Source organism: Delphinapterus leucas, chromosome 9 (genome assembly GCF_059928025.1).
Source record: "Delphinapterus leucas isolate spDelLeu-1000000601 "Yukka" chromosome 9, BTC_Dleu_Yukka2, whole genome shotgun sequence".
Lineage (NCBI taxonomy): Eukaryota > Metazoa > Chordata > Mammalia > Artiodactyla > Monodontidae > Delphinapterus > Delphinapterus leucas.
This window is the reverse complement of record NC_143137.1, coordinates 79,964,085-79,984,776: the sequence shown is the minus strand read 5'-3', so window position 1 is coordinate 79,984,776 and position 20,692 is coordinate 79,964,085. Positions and strand designations below refer to the sequence as shown.

The 20,692-nt window shown below is 32.5% G+C and overlaps 1 protein-coding gene across 1 annotated transcript in view; it reads right to left on the bottom strand.

The window, feature by feature from the left end:
* Positions 1–20,692, bottom strand: part of PCLO (piccolo presynaptic cytomatrix protein) — a 366,748-nt gene that overhangs the window by 122,595 nt on the left and 223,461 nt on the right. The window contains exons 8-9 of the mRNA XM_089917758.1: positions 17,601–17,737; positions 11,719–11,809 (exon numbers count right to left, since the gene is read on the bottom strand). Coding sequence (XP_089773884.1) covers positions 11,719–11,809; positions 17,601–17,737 — 228 coding nt within the window. The remainder of the gene's footprint in view (positions 1–11,718; positions 11,810–17,600; positions 17,738–20,692) is intronic.

The following is a 20,692-nucleotide window of genomic DNA, read 5'->3' as shown; positions in this document are numbered from 1 at the left end:
TGATGCATCCGTGACAGTGATGTTAAAAATAATAAATTCGTATTGTATTCTGTTCTTAGAAAATGTCTGTAAAAGTATATTAACTCAATGAATCTTAAAAGTAGAAGAACAAGAAACCCTCTATTTTACACAAATAAAGTTTTGTGAGGTTAAGTGCTCAAGACAACACCTAATATATGGCAATGCTAAAGCAGAGCCCAAACTCTTAGTCCAAATAAATAAGTGGCTTAGTGATGAGTCTCCTGTTGGGTTAGGGCCAGGGAACCTGGTTTGGAATCAGACAGGGCGGGTTTGGGAGCAGCATATCCAGCCCTTCCCTTTCTCATTCAGTTGCAGAGGGGAGAGTGATGAGAGACATCACAATCAGGCCATTAAAAGGAGAAACTACCAAGATATAAAAAATGCTGGGGAGTCAGTATCACTCAGTCAGTAATGAGGAGAGGAAACATTTCTGGTTTAGGCAGTTTGCAGATTATACTGTACCATTTAATCTGAAGCTGTAACTGATCAGTTGGGACAGATTGTGCTCATTTTATCAATATAATTTCCATTTTTCTATTGATGCATAAATGTCTATGACTTGTTTATATCTTTATCAGACATTACAAAGATGAAAGTGTTACTTTTTAAGTATTACAGATTTTATCATTTTTGTATTTTACCATTTGTGTTAAAAAGATGAATGGCATATACATATCTGTTAAATGAATAAGTAGTTAATTCTTACATATCTTAGTATACAAATCTATATAGAAGAAAGTATATACAGGCCTGGTACCATAATAATATTATAATTACCACTATTTGGGGGAGTAGTTGAGAAACTGATTTGGAGAGAAAAGTTCTGAATTTGCTGAGTCACTTTAGGGATACTATAAATAAAATCCAGGTGTCCGTATTATTTTTGTGCTACAGGCTAAACCTGCTCTCAACGAAATCAATTTACTTTTGGTGAAGGAGGTATTCAATGAAGTTCAACAGCTTCTACTGTCCAGTATATGTCAGGGAATATTTTTCACTAAAGAGTTATTTAATAAAATTAATTTGGTTATATTTGTTACCCTATTTTAAAAAACTGTTACTACTATCTGTAATGGAGAAGAAACGTTATATGTTGTTAGGTGACCAGGCTAAGAATAAACATTCCACTGAAATTGTGCTTTAAACAAAATGTGAGCTGCTTTTATTTATTTTCATCTAGTTTTCTACTACATCAGATTTATTGAACTTTTAGTTGTCAGATGTCTCAAAATATATGACTTGAAACCAATGAATTCTATTTGGTGTCTCTACCTTGTGCCAATACTATTTTATATTTAATATATTATTTGTTCCTAATCTCTTCACTATCATCTTCAGGGATAGAAGGAAAAGGAAAGTAACTAACATTTCTAGAGTTTCTCCTATTTGTCTTATACTATTTTCTGTGTTTTTTAATCATCTCTATAACTTTTCATGTTAGTTACTATCCATACCATTTCAGGACAAAGCAGCTGAGACTAAGGAAGGTTAGAAACTTGCCTAGGTTGGCTAGCAAGTAAAAAAGCTAATATTAGAGCCCATTTTCTTCTTGAGTCCCACATCCTTGTTCTTTCTATATAACTTTGCTCATCGCTCTAATTGTCAAGAAAATATTCTAGAAGATCAGTATAAATCCTTTCTCCTTTAACTTAATCTCATTTCTTATTAACTACTTTCCATGGCCCATTCATATACATTTTACATTTATACCCTTATATTTAACATTAGCATCACCAATTTATCCTCCTTAACCTGTAGGTTAAACATCTTGAATGTCTTCACCGTATCCTCACAGAATCAATTATTAATTCCTTTAATTTTGCTTTATTAAGAAAAACAGAAAAATATGTTCCTCTATCTCCAGTTAGAAGCATAGCCTATAATGTCACTTCCTTAGCAGGAACACACTTCCACAAGCAATATTTATCTTGACAGATGTCAGGAGAAGTGATGATGTGAATGAGGAACTAGTCCTGACACTAGATACTTCCTTTGTCACTAAGGAAATGCACACAAGCTTTCACTAAGATGTACCAGGAAGAAACTGTGATTTTAGAAGAGATTCAGTCCAAATAGTATTTTATTTCTATAGTTGTATACTTTGTTTATTCCTAAAAATAATTTGAGAGGCTTGCAAGAAATTATGTCATACATAATTTGGACTGTTGCTAAGAATGAAAGAGGAAAAGCCATCCTGAATGGGGAGGGAGAAATTTGGGGGCCAAGGCACCTTCACAGAAACTGTTCAGTTTCCCAGAACTTGCAGCAGTTACTATGGAACACACATGTTCCCAAATGGACAGTGACACTTTTTCTTCGTGTCCCACAAGAAACAGAAGATATGACAAAATTGTTTTAACTTTCTAAGACTTGGCCTTAAAAAAAAGTTTTCTCATGAAGTGTTCATGTAAATAACATCGGAGGCATGTTAAGTGTATGTCAGCTATAATTTATATCAACTGCATGGAGCAGAGTTCACCACATTTTTGCCTCAGTTCCCTTTTATTTTATATACCACATGTGAGGACAGCAGTGCAGTCTCAAATAAAAGTGATCAAACATTTTTATTTGATCACCTGGTGCAACTTACTTGATTATGGTTAAGCTTCTTTCAGAATTCAGCTTTGAAGCAAACAAGACAAAATCATGCTTCAATGATTTCAATGATACCCATACCACCTATCAAATTAAATTCAGATTCTTTACTTGTCTGGTCCACCATGATCTGGCCCTAAGTTTGGTTCCTTTTATGTACTCTGTGTTTTATCAAAACAAAATGGAAAAAAAAATAAAGAAAAACCCAAACAAAAATAATCTGTCTTCCTGCAATGATAAAGTTATTGAAAAGAAAAAAACAGCACTAATTATGGTCTAAGGCCTAAAATTAAGACTCAGTATTATGTGCTGCCTCATGAACTGGTCAAATTAGCAGGGTCTTAAATGGTCTAACCATAAGATCCCCTCCCTACTCTGGTGGATATAAGGACCCCTAGCCAAACAGCCCTCTTTATCAAGGGAATCAAGTACAATTTCTGCTTATCCCTGAGCAGCTGGGTTTGAGTTTCCTCCAAGTCGAGGAAATTATTCAACCAAGTCAATCATATCTTCCTTCAAGAACCAGGGGCAGTCCAACCTTTTGATACTAAAATGTTGGCCTTCCACAGCTGGTTGTTTACTCTTTTCCTGAGTAGAACCCCCATGTGGCCTATATATTTTAAGGAAATAATGAATATCATGGCAGCATTTTTTCACTGCAGTATTGTGGTATCGTTTATAATACTGAAAAGGGGAAGGCAGCACAAATGTCCAACAATTGAGGAATGGTTGATGCAGATGATCAAATATCTACAAACATGATAAAAACAAGTAATTAAATTTATGTTTACGAAGAACTTTTGATGTACCAGGAAAATGTCTTTGTTAGGCAATTTACACTATATTAAAAATACATATGTAAACTACTTTACAATATACTCCTAACTTTTATGGTGTGTGTACATGGGTATAAACAAGATAAAAAGGAAAGAGAATATAAGTTGTCAAATTACGATGGCTGTTATTTTCATCTTTATATTTTTCACTACTACCATAATTTACTGAGGATCGATCGCTCTATCTGTCTATCCATCCATCCGTCCATCCAGCTATCTACACACATACACAACACAAACACACACACACCCACACACGCTCATTTTATGTATACATACAAAGAACACAGTTGAAAATGATACATGCATTTAGCCATTTAGCTACTGGTAGCTGAAAGCCAGATGGGAGGTTTCCCTTATAGATCTCTAAAAGAGGAAAAAGAAATGAAAATCTTCATGAGAAAATGGGGAAAGGTGTGTTCTCTACATCCCATTGATAAAATTCTTTGAGCAAATGAAGATATGCAGTGCAAAAACTGTACGTGTACAAACATGTACCCGTGGTTTGTGCCGTATTTTAATTTTCATTAGATAGTCTCATGTATTCATTGCTTCCTGTGTATTAGCTCCACTTCTTCAAGTGTCTTGCAAATTCTTGGAAGCAGAGTGGTCGCCACAGGCTTTTCCCGTATCTGCCTCATAGCTAGATTAAGGTTGAATCTATATTCAATATGAACTATTTATTTTTTTACAGTGGGCAAGTGAAAGATAGGCCTTTGTTTATCATAACTCTACTTTCTGTAATCCTATATTATTTGAAAAATTTTCAAGTAAATTTAACAGTTAAAAAAGGTAGCTACGGCTTCCCTGGTGGCTCAGTGGTTGAGAGTCCGCCTGCCGATGCAGGGGACACGGAGTTCGTGCCCCGGTCCGGGAAGAACTCACATGCCACGGAGAGGCTGGGCCCGTGAGCCATGGCCGCTGAGCCTGCGCATCCGGAGCCTGTGCTCCGCAACGGGAGAGGCCACAGCAGTGAGACGCCTGTGTACCGCAAAAAAAAAAAAAAAAAAAAAAAAAGGTAGCTAAATTTTTGTTTCAGTATTCTTATTGACTATGGAACATATTCTATGGAACACGGGGGTATTTTTTTAAACTAATTTGCTGATCATATCTTTGAGAAATACTGGGTAAGATATATAGAACTATTCTTACCATCTAGAAGGTTCCATCTAAAGTCTGAATACACATATCTATCTAAGTCACCTCTAAGTTTGTGGATTTTCTCTGTAAACACTCATAAGTAAGAAAAAAAGGAGGAGAAATGATATCAGTATTTGGTGGAAATGGTTATACTTTCAAATTATTTCAGAAGTGAATAGAAAATATGCAAGTGCAAAGTAAACAGTATAATTATTTTCATATCTTTCTAACATATTTAAGATTTTCATTTGCTTTCTTAGGATTCTGCATACATAATTTCTTTGGTTGCATATTGGGACAACATAATGACTGACCAAACTATGTAAATAAGGCAATTATCACAAATGTAATCATTTCCATTAAAAAAATTATTGAAATATAAACCATAGTGAGTATGAGGGTTTATTTGCTGTGTATATATGTATGTATGCATGTATGTAAACTCCCTATCCTCTTCCAAATATGAAAACATAATTCACTCAATGCCTTTTCATATTGCCAGGATTTGAGATCTCCATTGATTCACAAAAGGAAGCAGAAAGTCTGACTAGCTATTGTTTGCTTTTAAAGCTGTCCTTAAATACGTCTGCTCAGATTTTTAAACTTTTAGGCCAATAAAATTCCTTCCAGTGAGTATTAAATGGGAAGAGAGGAAGGAATTCTATGGCAGGTGGTACAGTTCCTGCATTGTTGTCACAACGAGCCACTAATGTTCTTTAGGAACAAAGCAGGGATGTCTGCTCTCAGTACTCTGTTCAGTATTGTACCACACTTTTAGCAACTGCAATAAGGACAAAAATGAAACTTATCCCTATTGGAATGGAACAAGTAAAGCTGTCTTTACTTGCAGATAACATAATCTTGCATGTAGAAAATCCTAAGAACTCCACAAAAAACTATTAGAACTAAAAACACTAGCAAGATTATAAGCCAAAAGGTCAATATACAAAAATCAAATGTATTTCTATAAAATGGCAATGAATAGTCCAAAATTGAAATTAAGAAAACAACTGCATTCTCAATAGGATCAAGAAGAATAAAATAATTTTGGAGACATTTAGCAAATGAAATGCTAGTTTTGTAGACTGAAAACTATAAAACTTTACTGAAAAAAATGAAAGGATATCTCAGTAAATGAAGAGGTATTACATGTTCATGAATTAGAAGATTCAATGTTGGTAAGAGAGCAATTCTCTCCAAATTGATCTATAATTTCAATGCAACCTCTATCATAATCCCAGTAAGTTGGTACTAAAAAAATATGGAAGTTAAAAGGATCAAGAAGAGCCAAAACAGTTTGAGAAAAAAAAAGTTGGAGGACTTCCACTACCAGATTTCAAAACGTAATATAAATCTATATAATAAGCAAAAGAGTGTAACAGTTAGGCATATATTCAAACAGTACAGAATTGAGAATCTAGAAATAAATTCTTGTATTAATGGTAGATTGATTTTTGACAAAGATACCAAGGCAATTCAATGGGGGACACTTTTTAACAAAAGGTGCTTGTACAATTAGATATCCATTAGTGCTTCAAAAAAATGAACCTGGATCTCAGCCTCATACCATATATAAAAAACAGCACAAAATAGGTCATTGACCTGAATGTTTAAAGCTTCTGGTATAAAACACAAGAGAAAACATTTTGACCTTGGGATAGTTCTTAATACATTATCAAGAGCAGCAAGGTTCACAAACAAACAAACAAAATCAATAAATTGAATTCCATTAAAATGTTAAAACTTTTCTTTAAAATATACCTTTAAGAAAATAAAAAGACAAAACACAGATTAGAAGGAAATATATGCATGCCATGTATCTTATAAAAGACGCATCCAAATATATAAAGAACTCTTACAACTCTGTATGAGGACAAACAACCCAAATAAATATGGGCAAAATTTCTTAATAAATATTTCACCAAAGAATACGTATGCTTTGCTTATAAACCTGAAAATATGCTCATTATCATAAGTCATGAGGAAAAGGCAAGCTAAAAATAACAATGAGATATCATCCACACTCACCCCAAAAGACAGACATTACCAAGTGTTGACAATGACATGGAGAAAGTGGAATCCTTACACACTGCTGGCGAGAATGCAATATGGTACCTTCACCTTGGAAAACTATTGGGCAGTTTCTTAAATAGTTAAGAAACTTACCATGTAACTCAGCAGTTCCACTTCTAGGATGCCATACAAAAATATCGTATGTCCAAACTAAAACATGTATGCACATATTAAGAAAAGCCAGGCAAAATCCAACGGATAAACAAATATACACAATCTAAACAATGGAATACTTCTTAATAATAAAAATAGTAAACTTCTGATACATGTTACAAAATGGATAAACCTAAAAAATACTGGTAAGGGAAAGGAGCCAGACACCAAAACTGTAAACTGTGTGATTTAATGTATGTGAAGTGCCCAGAAAGTGTAAACTCAGAGACATAAATTTCCTGCCTGTGGCTGGGAGAGGAGTGTTGGAAGCGGCTATTGCTATCAGACTCAAGGGAACTTTTTGCAATGATCGAAATGTTCTACAACAAAATTGTGATGATGGTCACACAACTCCATAAATTTATAAAAGTCATTTTTTTGTACACATACAACGTGCATATTTATGATATGTAAAGTTGTTGAAATAATAATTTAAGAAGGGCTATCCACAATGGTATTCCTACCAACTCAGATCCAATGAGATCTGTTATATTTATCTGTTTCTAAAAGCTCATGAAGATGGTGGACTAAAGAGGAATAGAAAATGAGCCGCTATTTCCATAGAAGACACTGCTGTCTTTTGAACCTAAACATTTTTAATGTTCTTCACTATTGCACTTCCTAATTAGTCTTTCTAGCCTTGCAGATGGAGCCAGTCTATTGCAGAACTATACATAAGCAAATATCTTTTTTAAAATCAGAAGAATTTCTTTGACTTGTTTCAAACAGCTGTGCTTCTGGAGCCATAAGACGAGTTCTAAATAAAAAAGAGACTAATTTCTTGAGCATTACATTTTATCTTTTTTTCTGATAATTTCTGTCTAAGAGAAGGGGAAATAACATTTGTTGAGTGTATAGTAAGTATAGCATTTTGGGCTAGGTGCACTTGCAATTATGTGAGATAGAGAGAGCTGGTCTTATTTTACGGTTGAGCAAACTTATTCTCAAAATTTAAATAAGTGATAGAGCTGCACTCCAACTCAGGTCTTTCTAATTCTAAAACTCATGACCTGTTTTCTCCATTTTGCTGCCTTTTACTTGTTTGAATAAAGGTTTTCAAAACCGCTGTACAGTTGTTGATCAACACCTATAAGAGTATCTTTGAAGTTTACGGTAAAAAGTTAAAGTATCTATTTCCTTAAAATTATGGGCCGCTTAATAGAAAATTGTATGCATGTATTTTCCTCTGCATACACCATAAAAATACTATAAATAATGGTACATATGTATATGTTTGTACACACTTACACATATATACATATGTCTATGAAAAATAAAGTTTTATAAATTCCCGGCTTTGTCTCAGTTGTTCCTAAAATTTTACTGTAATAATTACTCACATTTCAGATTCTCCTACTAAAGTATGAGTAATTTGTAGATCAAGGTCTTTGTTGGATTCATTCTAGTAATACAGCAACCAACACAATGTAAATCACACCATGGGTGTTCTCTCAATAACTATTAATGAATAAAAATTTTTAAATGAATTCAATATAAGTTTAAAAGCAGTTATAAAATATACTTTGTGTAAGTTTTTTATAGGAAGAAATAAAAGCTTATTTAGAAGTTTTTAAACTTTCTCTATAAAGATCCTCAGAGAAGTATTTCTCAAACATTTTGGTTCCAAGGAGCCATTTATATTTTTTAATATTATTAGAGACCTCAAAAAGCTTTTGTTTATATGGGTTATAATTATGTGTATTTTCTGTATTATAAACTAAAACTGAGAATTTAAAGTATTTATTAATGAATTTAAAGTATTAATAAACTCACTCTATGTTAAAATAAATCACATTTTTAATAAAAATGTCTTTTAAAAACAAAATATTTATGAGAAAGGTGGCATTGTTTTATATTATTGCAAATCTGCTTGATATTAAGTTAAATAGAAGACAGCTGAATTCTCTTATCTGTTATATACAGTCTGTTGTGATGTCACACATCAATTAATCTCTGAGAAACTCTACTGTATATTCACAGGAAAATAAGAGTGCAAAAGGCAAATGCTACCTTAGCATTACTATGAAAATAATTTTGACCTTGAAAACCCCCTGAAAGAATCTTGGGTAACCATGAGGGTTCCCAGGTCCACATAGTAGAAAGAATTAAGAAAAAAAACAACAACAAACTTTCTAATCCTGTCTGCTATTTTGAAATTACTTTTGCTTCCAATAAATAGAAATTTATTTTTTCCTTTTCTGTGAGGTATGCTGGTTTCATATAATTCTTATAAAATATTTTAATGCTAGACCCATTTAGAATGGTCTATTAAAATACTAAAAAAGATATATTTTATTTCTACTTTCGATGGGTTTATATAACTAAAATGAAAATTTACTAACGACAATTTGCCCCTCTGTTTAGGAGAGCAGAAATACTACATTTTATTCTTCTCTCCTTCCTTGATTATATCCTTATTTTTGACAAAGGGAGTTAAATTATTAGCTTAGATAGCTTTTTCACTATTGATGAAGCTATTGGACACTGCTGTTTTTCTCTAAATGTGAGAGACAAACAGGAATTTAATTATTTTTTATTATGAAAAATTTCATGCATATAAAAAAGTAGTGAGAAGACTATAATAAAACCCAGTGTGGTTGATCTTCCAACTCCAACAATTAATCAAATCATGGTCAGTTTTGTCCCATCTATTTCTTTACCACTCTCTACACAGCTAATTGTGAAGCAAATTCCACACAAGACATTGTTTCATCTGTAAATATTTTAGTATGCATCTCTAAAAGATATATTCCATTTTTAATGAAAACATTAACATAAAAATGACACTGATAGCTACGAATAACTTTAGTGTCACCAAACATTTTGTCACTCACACTAAGCTTTTGGTAGACCAGCAAATAACAGAGATTAGCCAGGAGTGTAAATGCTCTATGCCAGGGTTTGCCTACTAACCTCAAATTGCTGGAGGCTGTTTGCTAAAAATTGCCATTTCTGGTTCTAGTCTTGTATATACATGCATTTAAATCCCTTTCAGGTACTTAAAGACTTATCTGAAGACAATACAAATTGCTTCAAAACGTTTACTTTAGAATGAGATCGTGCTACCGGACACATGGAAAATATATTCAGTAGTAACGCAGGGTAAGTACAACAAGGAAAATATTTTTATTATTACTTTAGGCAAATATCAAAATAAAAAGGAGCTTGAAGAGAGATAATACTCTAGTAAATTTACCGTTCAAACCTATAATGCTCTTTTCTCATTTTACAAAATCTATATACAGAGGAAACCGAATTTAGTTTTCAGACTAGAATATTTATAACAAGAAATCAATAGCTCTTATTTCTGTTATTCTTACATTTTAAAATAAGAATTATTTTTTCTTAATTGTAGTAAAAGAAAACAAATTAAAAATTTTCCTAATTGTAGTAAAAGAAAAATTTAAATAAGCTGCAAAAGAAAAATGATAAGGTTGAAGGGATAATTACTTTGACATAGTATAGTAATAGTAATACAACTAGAAAACAGACATATTGATATAGAGTCCTGATGATTTAGTAAAAATGCTTTGAAGATTTTTGTTGTACTCCCTGAAAAAAATAATTTTGGTATTGCTAGAAAGTATTATGTTGTTTTGCTTTATGAGCTGGAGGGAACTGAAATAGTTTGTAGCAGGTAATTATTTCTACAAAAATAGTCCCTGGATTTTAAGTCTCATCCCTGGAATGTTCATCAGTACTTAAAATACAGTCTTCATGCAATAAAATCTTGAAAGGTTGAATTATCTATCTCTGGCAGAAGAAAAATTACCCAATCTTAAAAGGAAAACAACAATATTAGGCTCTAAATCAATTCATTCTCTATGAAAATAAAGAGAGGACAATTGCTCAAAGCAAAACCTGTTCCGCATCTACATTCTCTAAGGTCTAAAATCTGCAAGGAACAACAGGAAGAACACTGAAGAAATACCTCTTTTTTATTCTCTATCAGTTCTTAAAAAAAAAAACCCTCCAACACATAGGCCATGTTAGATATACCACCTATACATATATCCATATATATTCATGAATATTTTCTGTTGATGTACGGTGTCTATGAAACAAAGAGTGAGAATATAGGGAAATACTTGAGTGAGAATACAGGTAATTGTCATATTTTAAAAATTTATTAACTTTGAGAAAATTTATACTTCCATCTCACAAATATAAGAGAACTTTTTATTTGTAAACTAAATGCAACTTGAGATCTGGATTAGATTCTGCATCAGAAAAAAAAAAATTAGCGGGGATACTCAAAATTTGGATAAGGCTTGTAGATATTTCAGTACTATCATAAAAATGTTGATTTCTTGTTTTGATCATTTTTTGTGGTTAGATAGATGTTAACATTAGTGAAACTGGGTAAAGGGTGGGCAAAAGAACTGACTGTTATTTTCTGGGAGTCCAAAGTATTTCAAAATAACAAGGTTAAAATTTCTGTCCTAAGTTTGGTTTACAGAAGAACACAAACAAATAAAAATCAACAAAATTGATAATCTTCAAATTGATAAGGTATAGGGGAATCTATTCTTTAGAAAAATTCAAGTTAGTTTTCTACTTTCTGTGTAAGAATGTTTTATGGTCCTATGACCATATTACTCAACAGTGCAATAATTACGTAGCACTGTAATGTCATGCACATTTTTAAAAATGAAGATAATTAATAGAATGATCTAAATATATATGCCATTTAGTAATGTATCATACTAATGATCATGCCATTATTGTCTTTTATATTCAAATGCACAGCCTGCTTATTTTTTGAAATTTTCCAATACACAACTTTCGACATAAAAAGTGGTGCTTTCTAAAATTTAATGAGTCATCTAAACTGAAATTCAAATACATATCTCAGTGCGACATTAAAGTGAAAAGAACTAGATTATTTGATTTCCTTTACCTGAAACTGTGTGATCCTTGGAGTCTCTTGTTATTTTTATCCTTGCATGAGGAAAGATGTAGTGCACAGTTTTCCCGTTCATCTGTATAATCTAAGACGTACACGTGATAAGGTGAAAAAGCAATGTTAAAGAGACTTAAAAGGCAATTTACAGAATTCACTTATTTTCCAAAGCACATTGATTCAATCAATGAAAATATATTAGAAGACCCTCAAATGATGACAATTTTAAGCATTTAATACTACACAATGACGTTATTGGTTTCTGAGTTCATTACACTCTTTAGGTTTACAACCCGTTTCTCTTGCAAACTGATTTGTTGTGTTTGGAAAATCAACGAACACATGTAACACCTAAAGGATGTCTGTTACTATGGTAGTGCCTAGTAGTGATGACAGTGGATAGAGGAAGTATATGGAAAATTGATATCTGCTGACTTTGTTTTGGACAGCCTAGAAATAGGCATTGTCAATTTTCAGCAATCAAGTGATCCTAAGGGAGAAAAGCCAGAGAAGATCCTCATACTCTGCATCTCTACCACTCTACTAGGAAGGCATGTTTATGTTATTTTGATTTCATTGTGGAATTTTGCTTCTGCTGAGCACATCTACTAGCAGTTTCAATGTATACCTGATGCTGAGACTAATTCTGTATAAATAAATCAAATCTTTCCTCATTCTAATATTTTCTGAAGCCTTCTTTGTATGCAAAGGTGTTACTTCTCATTTACTTCTGATGTTCCTTCGGGTAGAAGAAACAACACTCAAAGTTCCTGTTACAAGCCTGTGATTTCAATTCTCATTACTGAGACTTGAACATGAGAATACTATAGACTGCATTAGGGCTGTTTCCACCTGGCAAAATGAGATTTCTGAAACAAAAGTAAATTAGCAAATCCAAACTTATGCTTTATATTTTATGGAATTTGGCTTTCAAAAGAGATTTGTGAAATAATGAAAGATAGAAATAGTAAAATATTTATATACCTATATTAATAGGATTTTATTAGGATAGAATCTTGTATTTATCACCTCAGGAGAATTTTTGGCTATAATTACAAATGAAATAACAGTAAAGAGACATTCAATACTAACAATTTCAGAATACGTTTAAGAAGTTTTTGGAACTACCAAACCAAAATATTAAACAGAATTTAGAACTAAAGGGATCTACATTTTGTGAAGGAAGATTCCTTGTAATACTCTTGTGATATTAATGTGTCTTTGAAAATCCATCAGTAAAGCTGCTAGACTTCTGGATTTTAAAAGGAAAATGTACTAAAAAAAAAATACAAACTTAAATTATAGCCTTTAGCTTTTATTCTCTTCGGCAAAGAATAAGCTTAATCAGGCCTCTGATAGATATAAAACACTCCCCAGTCAACAGCAGAATCCTGTCAAGTCCAAGAATATTATATGAATTCTGCAAAGTAAAGCTAAAGTATTGTTTGCAAGATTGTAAAAATATTATGGTCAGTATAATCAGTCAATCTTGATAATTTATACTGATGCTAACTTTGTATACCACTGAAAACCTTGTATATATTCATAACAAAAGAGTGTGCATTTTCCTCTTTTCTTCCATACTCTTGCCTCCCATTCTGTCTCTTTCTCTTTCTTACTTTCTCTCCTGACCTCCTTACTTTCCCTCCCTTTGTCTTTTCTCCTTCTTCTACTTTCCTTCTTCCTCTCCTCCTCTCCTTCCTCCCTCCCCTAATCTGCATTTAAAGGTCTTTATTTTTTACTAAAAATCAAACCATGTGCATTGAAAATCCTACAACTATTAGATGTAACTCAGCTTTACTTTGTTACTGTAGATAATTCATTAAAACTATGGATATTATTTCATTTTACTTCAAATGTCTTCTAATTTCACTTGGCCAAAAATAAACTAAGAAAACACAATTTTGCCTTTTACTCTAATTCTCCAGTCTAGGGAGAAGCTGATATAATCGGATAGTTCCCCTACTGCATAGTCTAGAAGAGTAATCAGGTTTCCCAAATGTTTCATCAGTTTTATCAACTAGTCCCTACTGCCTTTCAATATGTATCTATGATGATATTAAGTAGAAGGGATGTTAAGCATCTTCATTTCCATGAATATTGCTTTCAAAGCATCTCACAGGATTTCCTGTAATTTCAGCTTCATGAATTCATTTAATCAATTAAAAACATTAAACTGCCTCAATTTTGATCAATGTGACCAAGAGTGTGAGGAAAGCAGAAGTATCCATCTCCCATGTTTGCACTAGCTGGATATTGGCTTTTTTCTAACCAACGCAGGTAAGTGTTGAGAGAGTTCTCTAGCAGATGAAGTCTTACGGCAGGTGTTGCTTCTGCCAACTAAGAGTAGGAACAAGGCCAGAGGGTGGGACTGACGTCAAGTAGTGTCTCATACCTCTCCCCAAGAGCCAGGTTTCTGATAGCATAGTCTTTTGATGATTCTACATTGACAGAACTATCACCTGTATGCTGCCCAGAAAAAGGGTTCTTCCTCTTCCCTACCTACAAATATTTCAAGAGAAATTATGTTCATGAACTGGCCCTTCATACTTACGAAATAACAACTCTTGTGTTAATATATCTTTTATTTATACAGTCATTCACGCTTTCCCTCACCTAAATACCTTGTATGACAGATGCAGGGGACAGAGTGCCCTTCTGGGGATCCAAACCCTGTGTTAGGCACTGCACATATACCATGGTGGATGGAGGAGACAGCAATTGCTCTCTAAAAGCCCGTAGACCAAGACACAATGCATGGAGTGCTACTGGAGCACAAAGGAAGAACACTTGTGGGGAGGTGGTGGTGGTAGTGTCAGAGAAGGCTCCTTGCAAGATGAGGCATGTACATGGAGACCTGAGTGATGAATAGGGTTAGCCAAGAGAAGAGAGGAGGGGGAATGATCAGGAAGAGGAAACAAGACATTCAAAAGCCCAGAAGAAAGAGAAAGAGTGGCTCTTTCAGAGGAGCTCAATGTACCGCAATATAGCGGTTGCATGGGAATTGCATAAGGCATGGGCATTAGTGCAGAGTGAAGGCATTTTGTACTAGTAGAGAAATGTTGACTTTTGTAACAACTCTGTGAAGGGTATTAGTCCTATTTATAGATGAAGAGACTGAAAAAAATAAAAAAAAATAAAAAAAGACAAAGGAGGCAGGTGATCTGTTCAATTCACAAAACAGAGTTGAATTTCTACTGAACAGTGCAGAGGTTAAAAATAAATATATATATTTGAAAAGAAACAAATATAGTTTTGAAGATTTGGTTTATTTTTATGGTTTATATGATTTTTGACTCTAACTTCAGAAATACTCTTCAATTTCTCTAATGTATGTTTACATTAAATATTTTTTAAAGCAAATTAGTGCTTGCATTAGTCAATTTGGTTTTATTACTTCTGCCTCCAGAGCATTTTATGTACATAAATTCTTATTATGCATAAGTTTTCAAATAAAAGCAGCTGGACTTATTGGTACCAAGAGTTCAATATTACCTTTTTGTGATTAAATATGCAAAGAAGTGACTAAAACAAGAATGCTATTTTGCTATTCCTTCTAGACCAAAATATAGTTTTGATGAGTTAATGAGGAAGACAGTATTTGAAGATAAATATTAATGCAAAAAAGCATGAATTTTGAACTTTATATAAATGTAATCAAAGCGTATGTTGTCTTCAATAAAGCTTTTATTTAGAGAAATCTATAAAGCAACAGAAATTATTGTCACAAAAGTCAGTATATTTGCCACTTGTTTGGGAAAGGTTGAAAATTACAATCTGCAAAGGGCACTTGGAGGTTTCAGTGGGCAGAAAATCCTCCCTTTCTTTGTTTGTGTGGTGGTTATATGGCTGTTCACTTTATAACTAGTTAATAATTCTACATACTTTCAGTTTTGAGTATTGCAGTGTTTTTGTTTGTATGTTAGATAACAAAATACAAATGTAAAAAGTATCTTTTAGCAAGAAAATACACATTATTACATTTACCTGTATATAATTCTAACAAAGATCCTTACATTTTCTACGTTATCAAAGAGAGAAATTAATTAAATGATTCTCAAATATAGCCACTCTAATTTTGGTATTAAACTGCTCTATAATTATATATTTAAACATGATGTGCTATGTCTTCAGTGAACCAAAATCATAAATCTGTAGATGTAACAGAAAATTATGAACAAAAAAGTCATTAGGAATATTTATGTTTAATCTACATACAATAATTTTAGAAAATATTTTTGGAGATGGACACAGATTATTTTAAAATATATCCTGTATAATATTAGTTGGATAAATTAGTTGGACAAGACTATTCTGATTGGATCCTCAGAAGTTTAGGGAAATAATTGTATGGAAGTTATTATTTCTTTTAGCTCTTCAGTTTTTATAGTTCATCTTATTAGGATTTCTTTAAAGGATTTGTGTTTTCATTAACTTGATCTAGGTTTGTCAGAAACAGTAAACTTCAGAGAAACAAACAAGATGGGTAAGATATAACAAGTAAGTCATTACAGAGAGATTCCTGTAATAAAAAAAATTCAAGGAAGTTATTTTCAGTTGACAAATTGATTGTTTTAGTAATTGTAGATAAGAGGTAAATTGAAATTTTTAAACATGTTCAGAATGATTTTAATCCTTTAATTTTCCCACTTCTGAGCTAGATCTATTCTAGATCTAGAATACTTACAATATACAGAGAAGAACAGATTTCTATAAAATATGATAGCATCTAGAAAAACAAGATAAAATTCTGAGAAAACATTCAGAACAATTCTGAAAAATTTAGAACAAAATTCTGAGAAAAGAAAATTCTAATCAGCTGGAAATTTGTCTATGAAAGCTGAAACTGCTTAGGAAAAAAATCAAATATAAGACCACAGATAGTATGTTTTAGACAGTACTTATACATGTAAAAGTCTTGTTTTCTTTTACACCTTAATGCGACAAACACTGAATTATAGTAAATTCATATGGTTCTTCTGTGTTGTTCAAAATACAGTTGTCATTTACATCAGTGAATTAATCAGACAGGGATGATTTAGGAGTTAATGTACATGATATAAGTAACTATCTCTTTGTGGGTATTTTAATGATCATAATGAATATACAGCCTGTAAAAATCTGGTCTGTTAAGGCAACGGATTTAAGGCCACGTGGCTTACCAGAGGAATCTCCCTCAGATTATCCAACTGTTAATCTCCTAAGATCTATCAAAATTCAATTCAAACATCACCACATTTGTTCTAAAGTGAATAAGATCATGAATTATAATATTATATTTATGTAATAGTGAATAGTACCTCTAAGTTTAAGTTTTTCACCTATAAATAGGTATTAATAAAACATACTTTATGAAAGTTGTTCTGAAGATAAAATCCAAAAATGAATGTAAAACAAAAATACACTTCCACATAATAGACCCTAGAACATCACCCCTTCACCCGCAACTGACGCCTTCCCTGTCCCCAGCTGACTTGGTTTGGTCATCCTCTTATTTGCTTGACACCTGAACATACTGTTATGGAGAACATTGAAATTACCCAAATCTATTTCACCCAATATTCTGTAAGCTCTTTAGGAGCTTCATGTATTCTCTGTGTATGGCAGTGTTGGGTATATTGCACAAACTTAATTATCTGTTAGAGGGAAAAAATCACTTAAATTGCCTTGGTAGAAGCATCATGGTTATGGTACGACGTCAGTCATGGATGACGAAGTAAGGTTACTTAGTACTTTAAGATACTGAAAAGAAAAATCATTTGTGAACTTGATTGACAAAAGTCCCATTCATTGCAGGATAACTGAGACCATTTTAGGATGAAATGAATCTTTTTTTTTTTTTAATAAATCTGAAAGAGATTGCTCAATATAGCACTTACCTGCTCTTGATGTTGACTGAGTGGTCTAGAGTGGACCAACCTTTCTGGCAGTTTTCGATCCAGACCGTGTCCATTTTCCAAACGAGATTCCCTGGGTTTGTCAAACCAATCTGTTTCTTCACGACGCAGGTGATAGGCTTTGGAGACCAAGGAAACATCAAACATTCCAACTCTAACAAATACAGATGACAGAGGGCACCAGATGTTCTGAAGTACTAACATGCTCCAGGCTTATTAATCATTCATGCATTTCAAGCACAATTCCCAACAGGATCAGAAAAATCACTTCCAATACTATGTTAAAAATTTTGTACCATGGAATAACCTAGAAAAAATGATGTGCCACCTGTGAAACTTTTCAAAGCAAAATAAAACAAAATTTAAATTTAGATTAGGTGAAAGAAGAAATTTAGACAGTGATTAAATAAATAAATGTACAATGAATATTTCTCAAAGGTCATTCTATTCAACCTCAGTCCATCAGTACCACCTCCTCACCTCTCCCCACTACCCATCACCAAAATCCAAGGAAAATATATACCTTGAATACAGAAGATTCTGTTATTTCCCCACTCTCATATCAACCCAGTACCACTATGGCTTTGGACATCAAGTGAGCATTTTTTGAAAACCTGACATTTCTATGATATCCATAAATAAACAAAAGCATTTATTTTTAGGAGAATCCCAAGTATCATTGCTAGGAACATGTGTGCCATAATCACCTAGTAGCCTAATACTAAAAATATATCTATTAGCATTTTTCATTAAAAATTAAATACTTATTTTCTGTGGGATCACAGATTTTGGAATTAAAGAGTTGGTTGACTGCTTTTTGTACTTAAAATGTGCCAAACCTTGACATCTTAAAATACTTTTTAAAAAATACAACCATATTTGAGTATATAAATATTATTTAAAAATTTTCATCCCATTCAGTTCTTGGTACTTCCAAGGTCTTTTTCTTATTTAGTGCCCCCAAATCATTGTTTACCTAATATACAAAATTTGACTTTATGCAATTTTATTCTTTGTAAAAGGATCCCTAATTAATAGTCTCTGGAAATACATTCTTGCTTCCTAAATGGCAGATGGAGTACCCCTTCTCAGGTGCCCATCCTGAAAGATCTGTTGATGATGCTATCAACCTATGCCTTCTTGAAACTCTAGCTTCTACAAGGCCGTACTATTGAGTGTTCCTCTCTATCTCATTACACTTCTCTTTCTGTCTACATCACTGACTTCTCTTCTACTGCTTTCTCCCAAGACTTTTTCCCAGGCAATTTCCATTAGCTTTTTACTGGCAGGGCTGGCAAACCCACAGCATATACAGCATTACTCACCTCTACACCTCCCGTGATCTTGGTCAAGGCCACTGATTAACCACAGCACTTTCCCCGAATAAACACAGAATGATAGATGATGTGTCATAATTTAGTCAGTCTTAGATTTGAGGAAATACGATACATACCTGGTTTGTGGCTGCATATGTACTTATCTGATCTCCCCTATTAGACTCTAAGCTGCTTGAGGGTAAGGCTCATGTCTTCTTTTGTTGTTTTTTTTTTCTCCCTCAATACTAAAAACAATGCCTTGCAAATGTCATAATATTCATTAAATATTCAGGAAATGAATGAAACACAGGAAAATTAGTCATCAACTAAAGAAAGCTAAATATCCTAATTATGATAAGCACATGTTAAAATAAATATTAATTTGTCCCTTGAATCTCATTAACAGTTACACAATCTTTTCTCACCATCTACTCAATATTTATTATGGTTTTTCATAGTTTTGACACCAAGTGACTAAATTTATGAAAGAAATATTTAATATAAACTTGATAAATAGAAAATCCATTATTTAATCTCTAAAACTTATTAGATTATCAACAAACATCATTTTATATTAATTTTTGTATATCTTTATTACATGTTTCTCATAAAAATAGTCTATACTGATTTTAATAAATGACTATCTTAGATAATGCACTACATGATTTCACTTGAACATACAACTTTGCTTAATGCATTTAAAATAACAATCCTTTAAAATGTTTCCTTGGTTGTGTCTATACAGATAAGGCAGAATCTCAACCTGATATATAAATTTTGTCAATTTATTTCCAATTCTGATGACATACTTTGATTGTGTTATGTCTTATAATGACTCTATACGTAACCAAGTTAGGATGGCTAGCATGTTTTGCATAGGAATTTATAGATCAACGAAGAAAAACCAGATTATATAAATCTGCTCTTATACTGGATTCTGTCTTCATCATTTACAGCAAGTTGGACTTAATTGCTAATTGTTTATAACTGCAATTGTCTGATCTGCCACAGTAGATCCGAACTTTAGAAACTAAATTTTATAATAATAATAATATTTTCCAAATTAAATAATTTTGCTGGAGATTAACATCCCATCGTTTTAAGCCACTGATATTTTCTTTTCTTAAATGTAAAATGCAAGAAAGCTATTCTGGGGTCTAGCATTATTCACATTATTGACTGTAACAATAGTTATACGAACAGCTTACTTCTATTCTGTATGAAATATTCATTGGAATTTTTTTTTAAAGACTGTATATACCGATGCTTTTTTTCTCTTTTTACATGGAGTATATTTTGAAAGAATGTTTTCAACAAAATATTTGTGGTTGTAGAAATACAACTTGACTGTCTCTAGTTTAGTTTTTCTCTTAACCATGGATGAATATTAAGTTGTAGACTTCAAGCTGATGGTCATAAATAGTAAGCAACATAAATTATGCCTACCTAGATTATACCTCAAATGAGATATTTCAAAATTAATTGGAGTTATACAGAATACATCTGAAAAACATCCTGTTGTCTATAACCTAGAGTTTGAGTTCAGAGAAAGCGCAAAAATTTGAAATCAGTTAAATCTGCTTTGTTTACATGATACTAAATAGCCTGTTGGAATGTTATACTTTTCAAAGTTGTTTTAGTATCATTCAAACACAGATATAGTATATATGTGGTTAATTTTTATTTTAAAAATCCCTAATATTTCATGAGTTTATAATGTCTTGAGTTATGTAATTGGAAAGAATATTTTCTACTTTT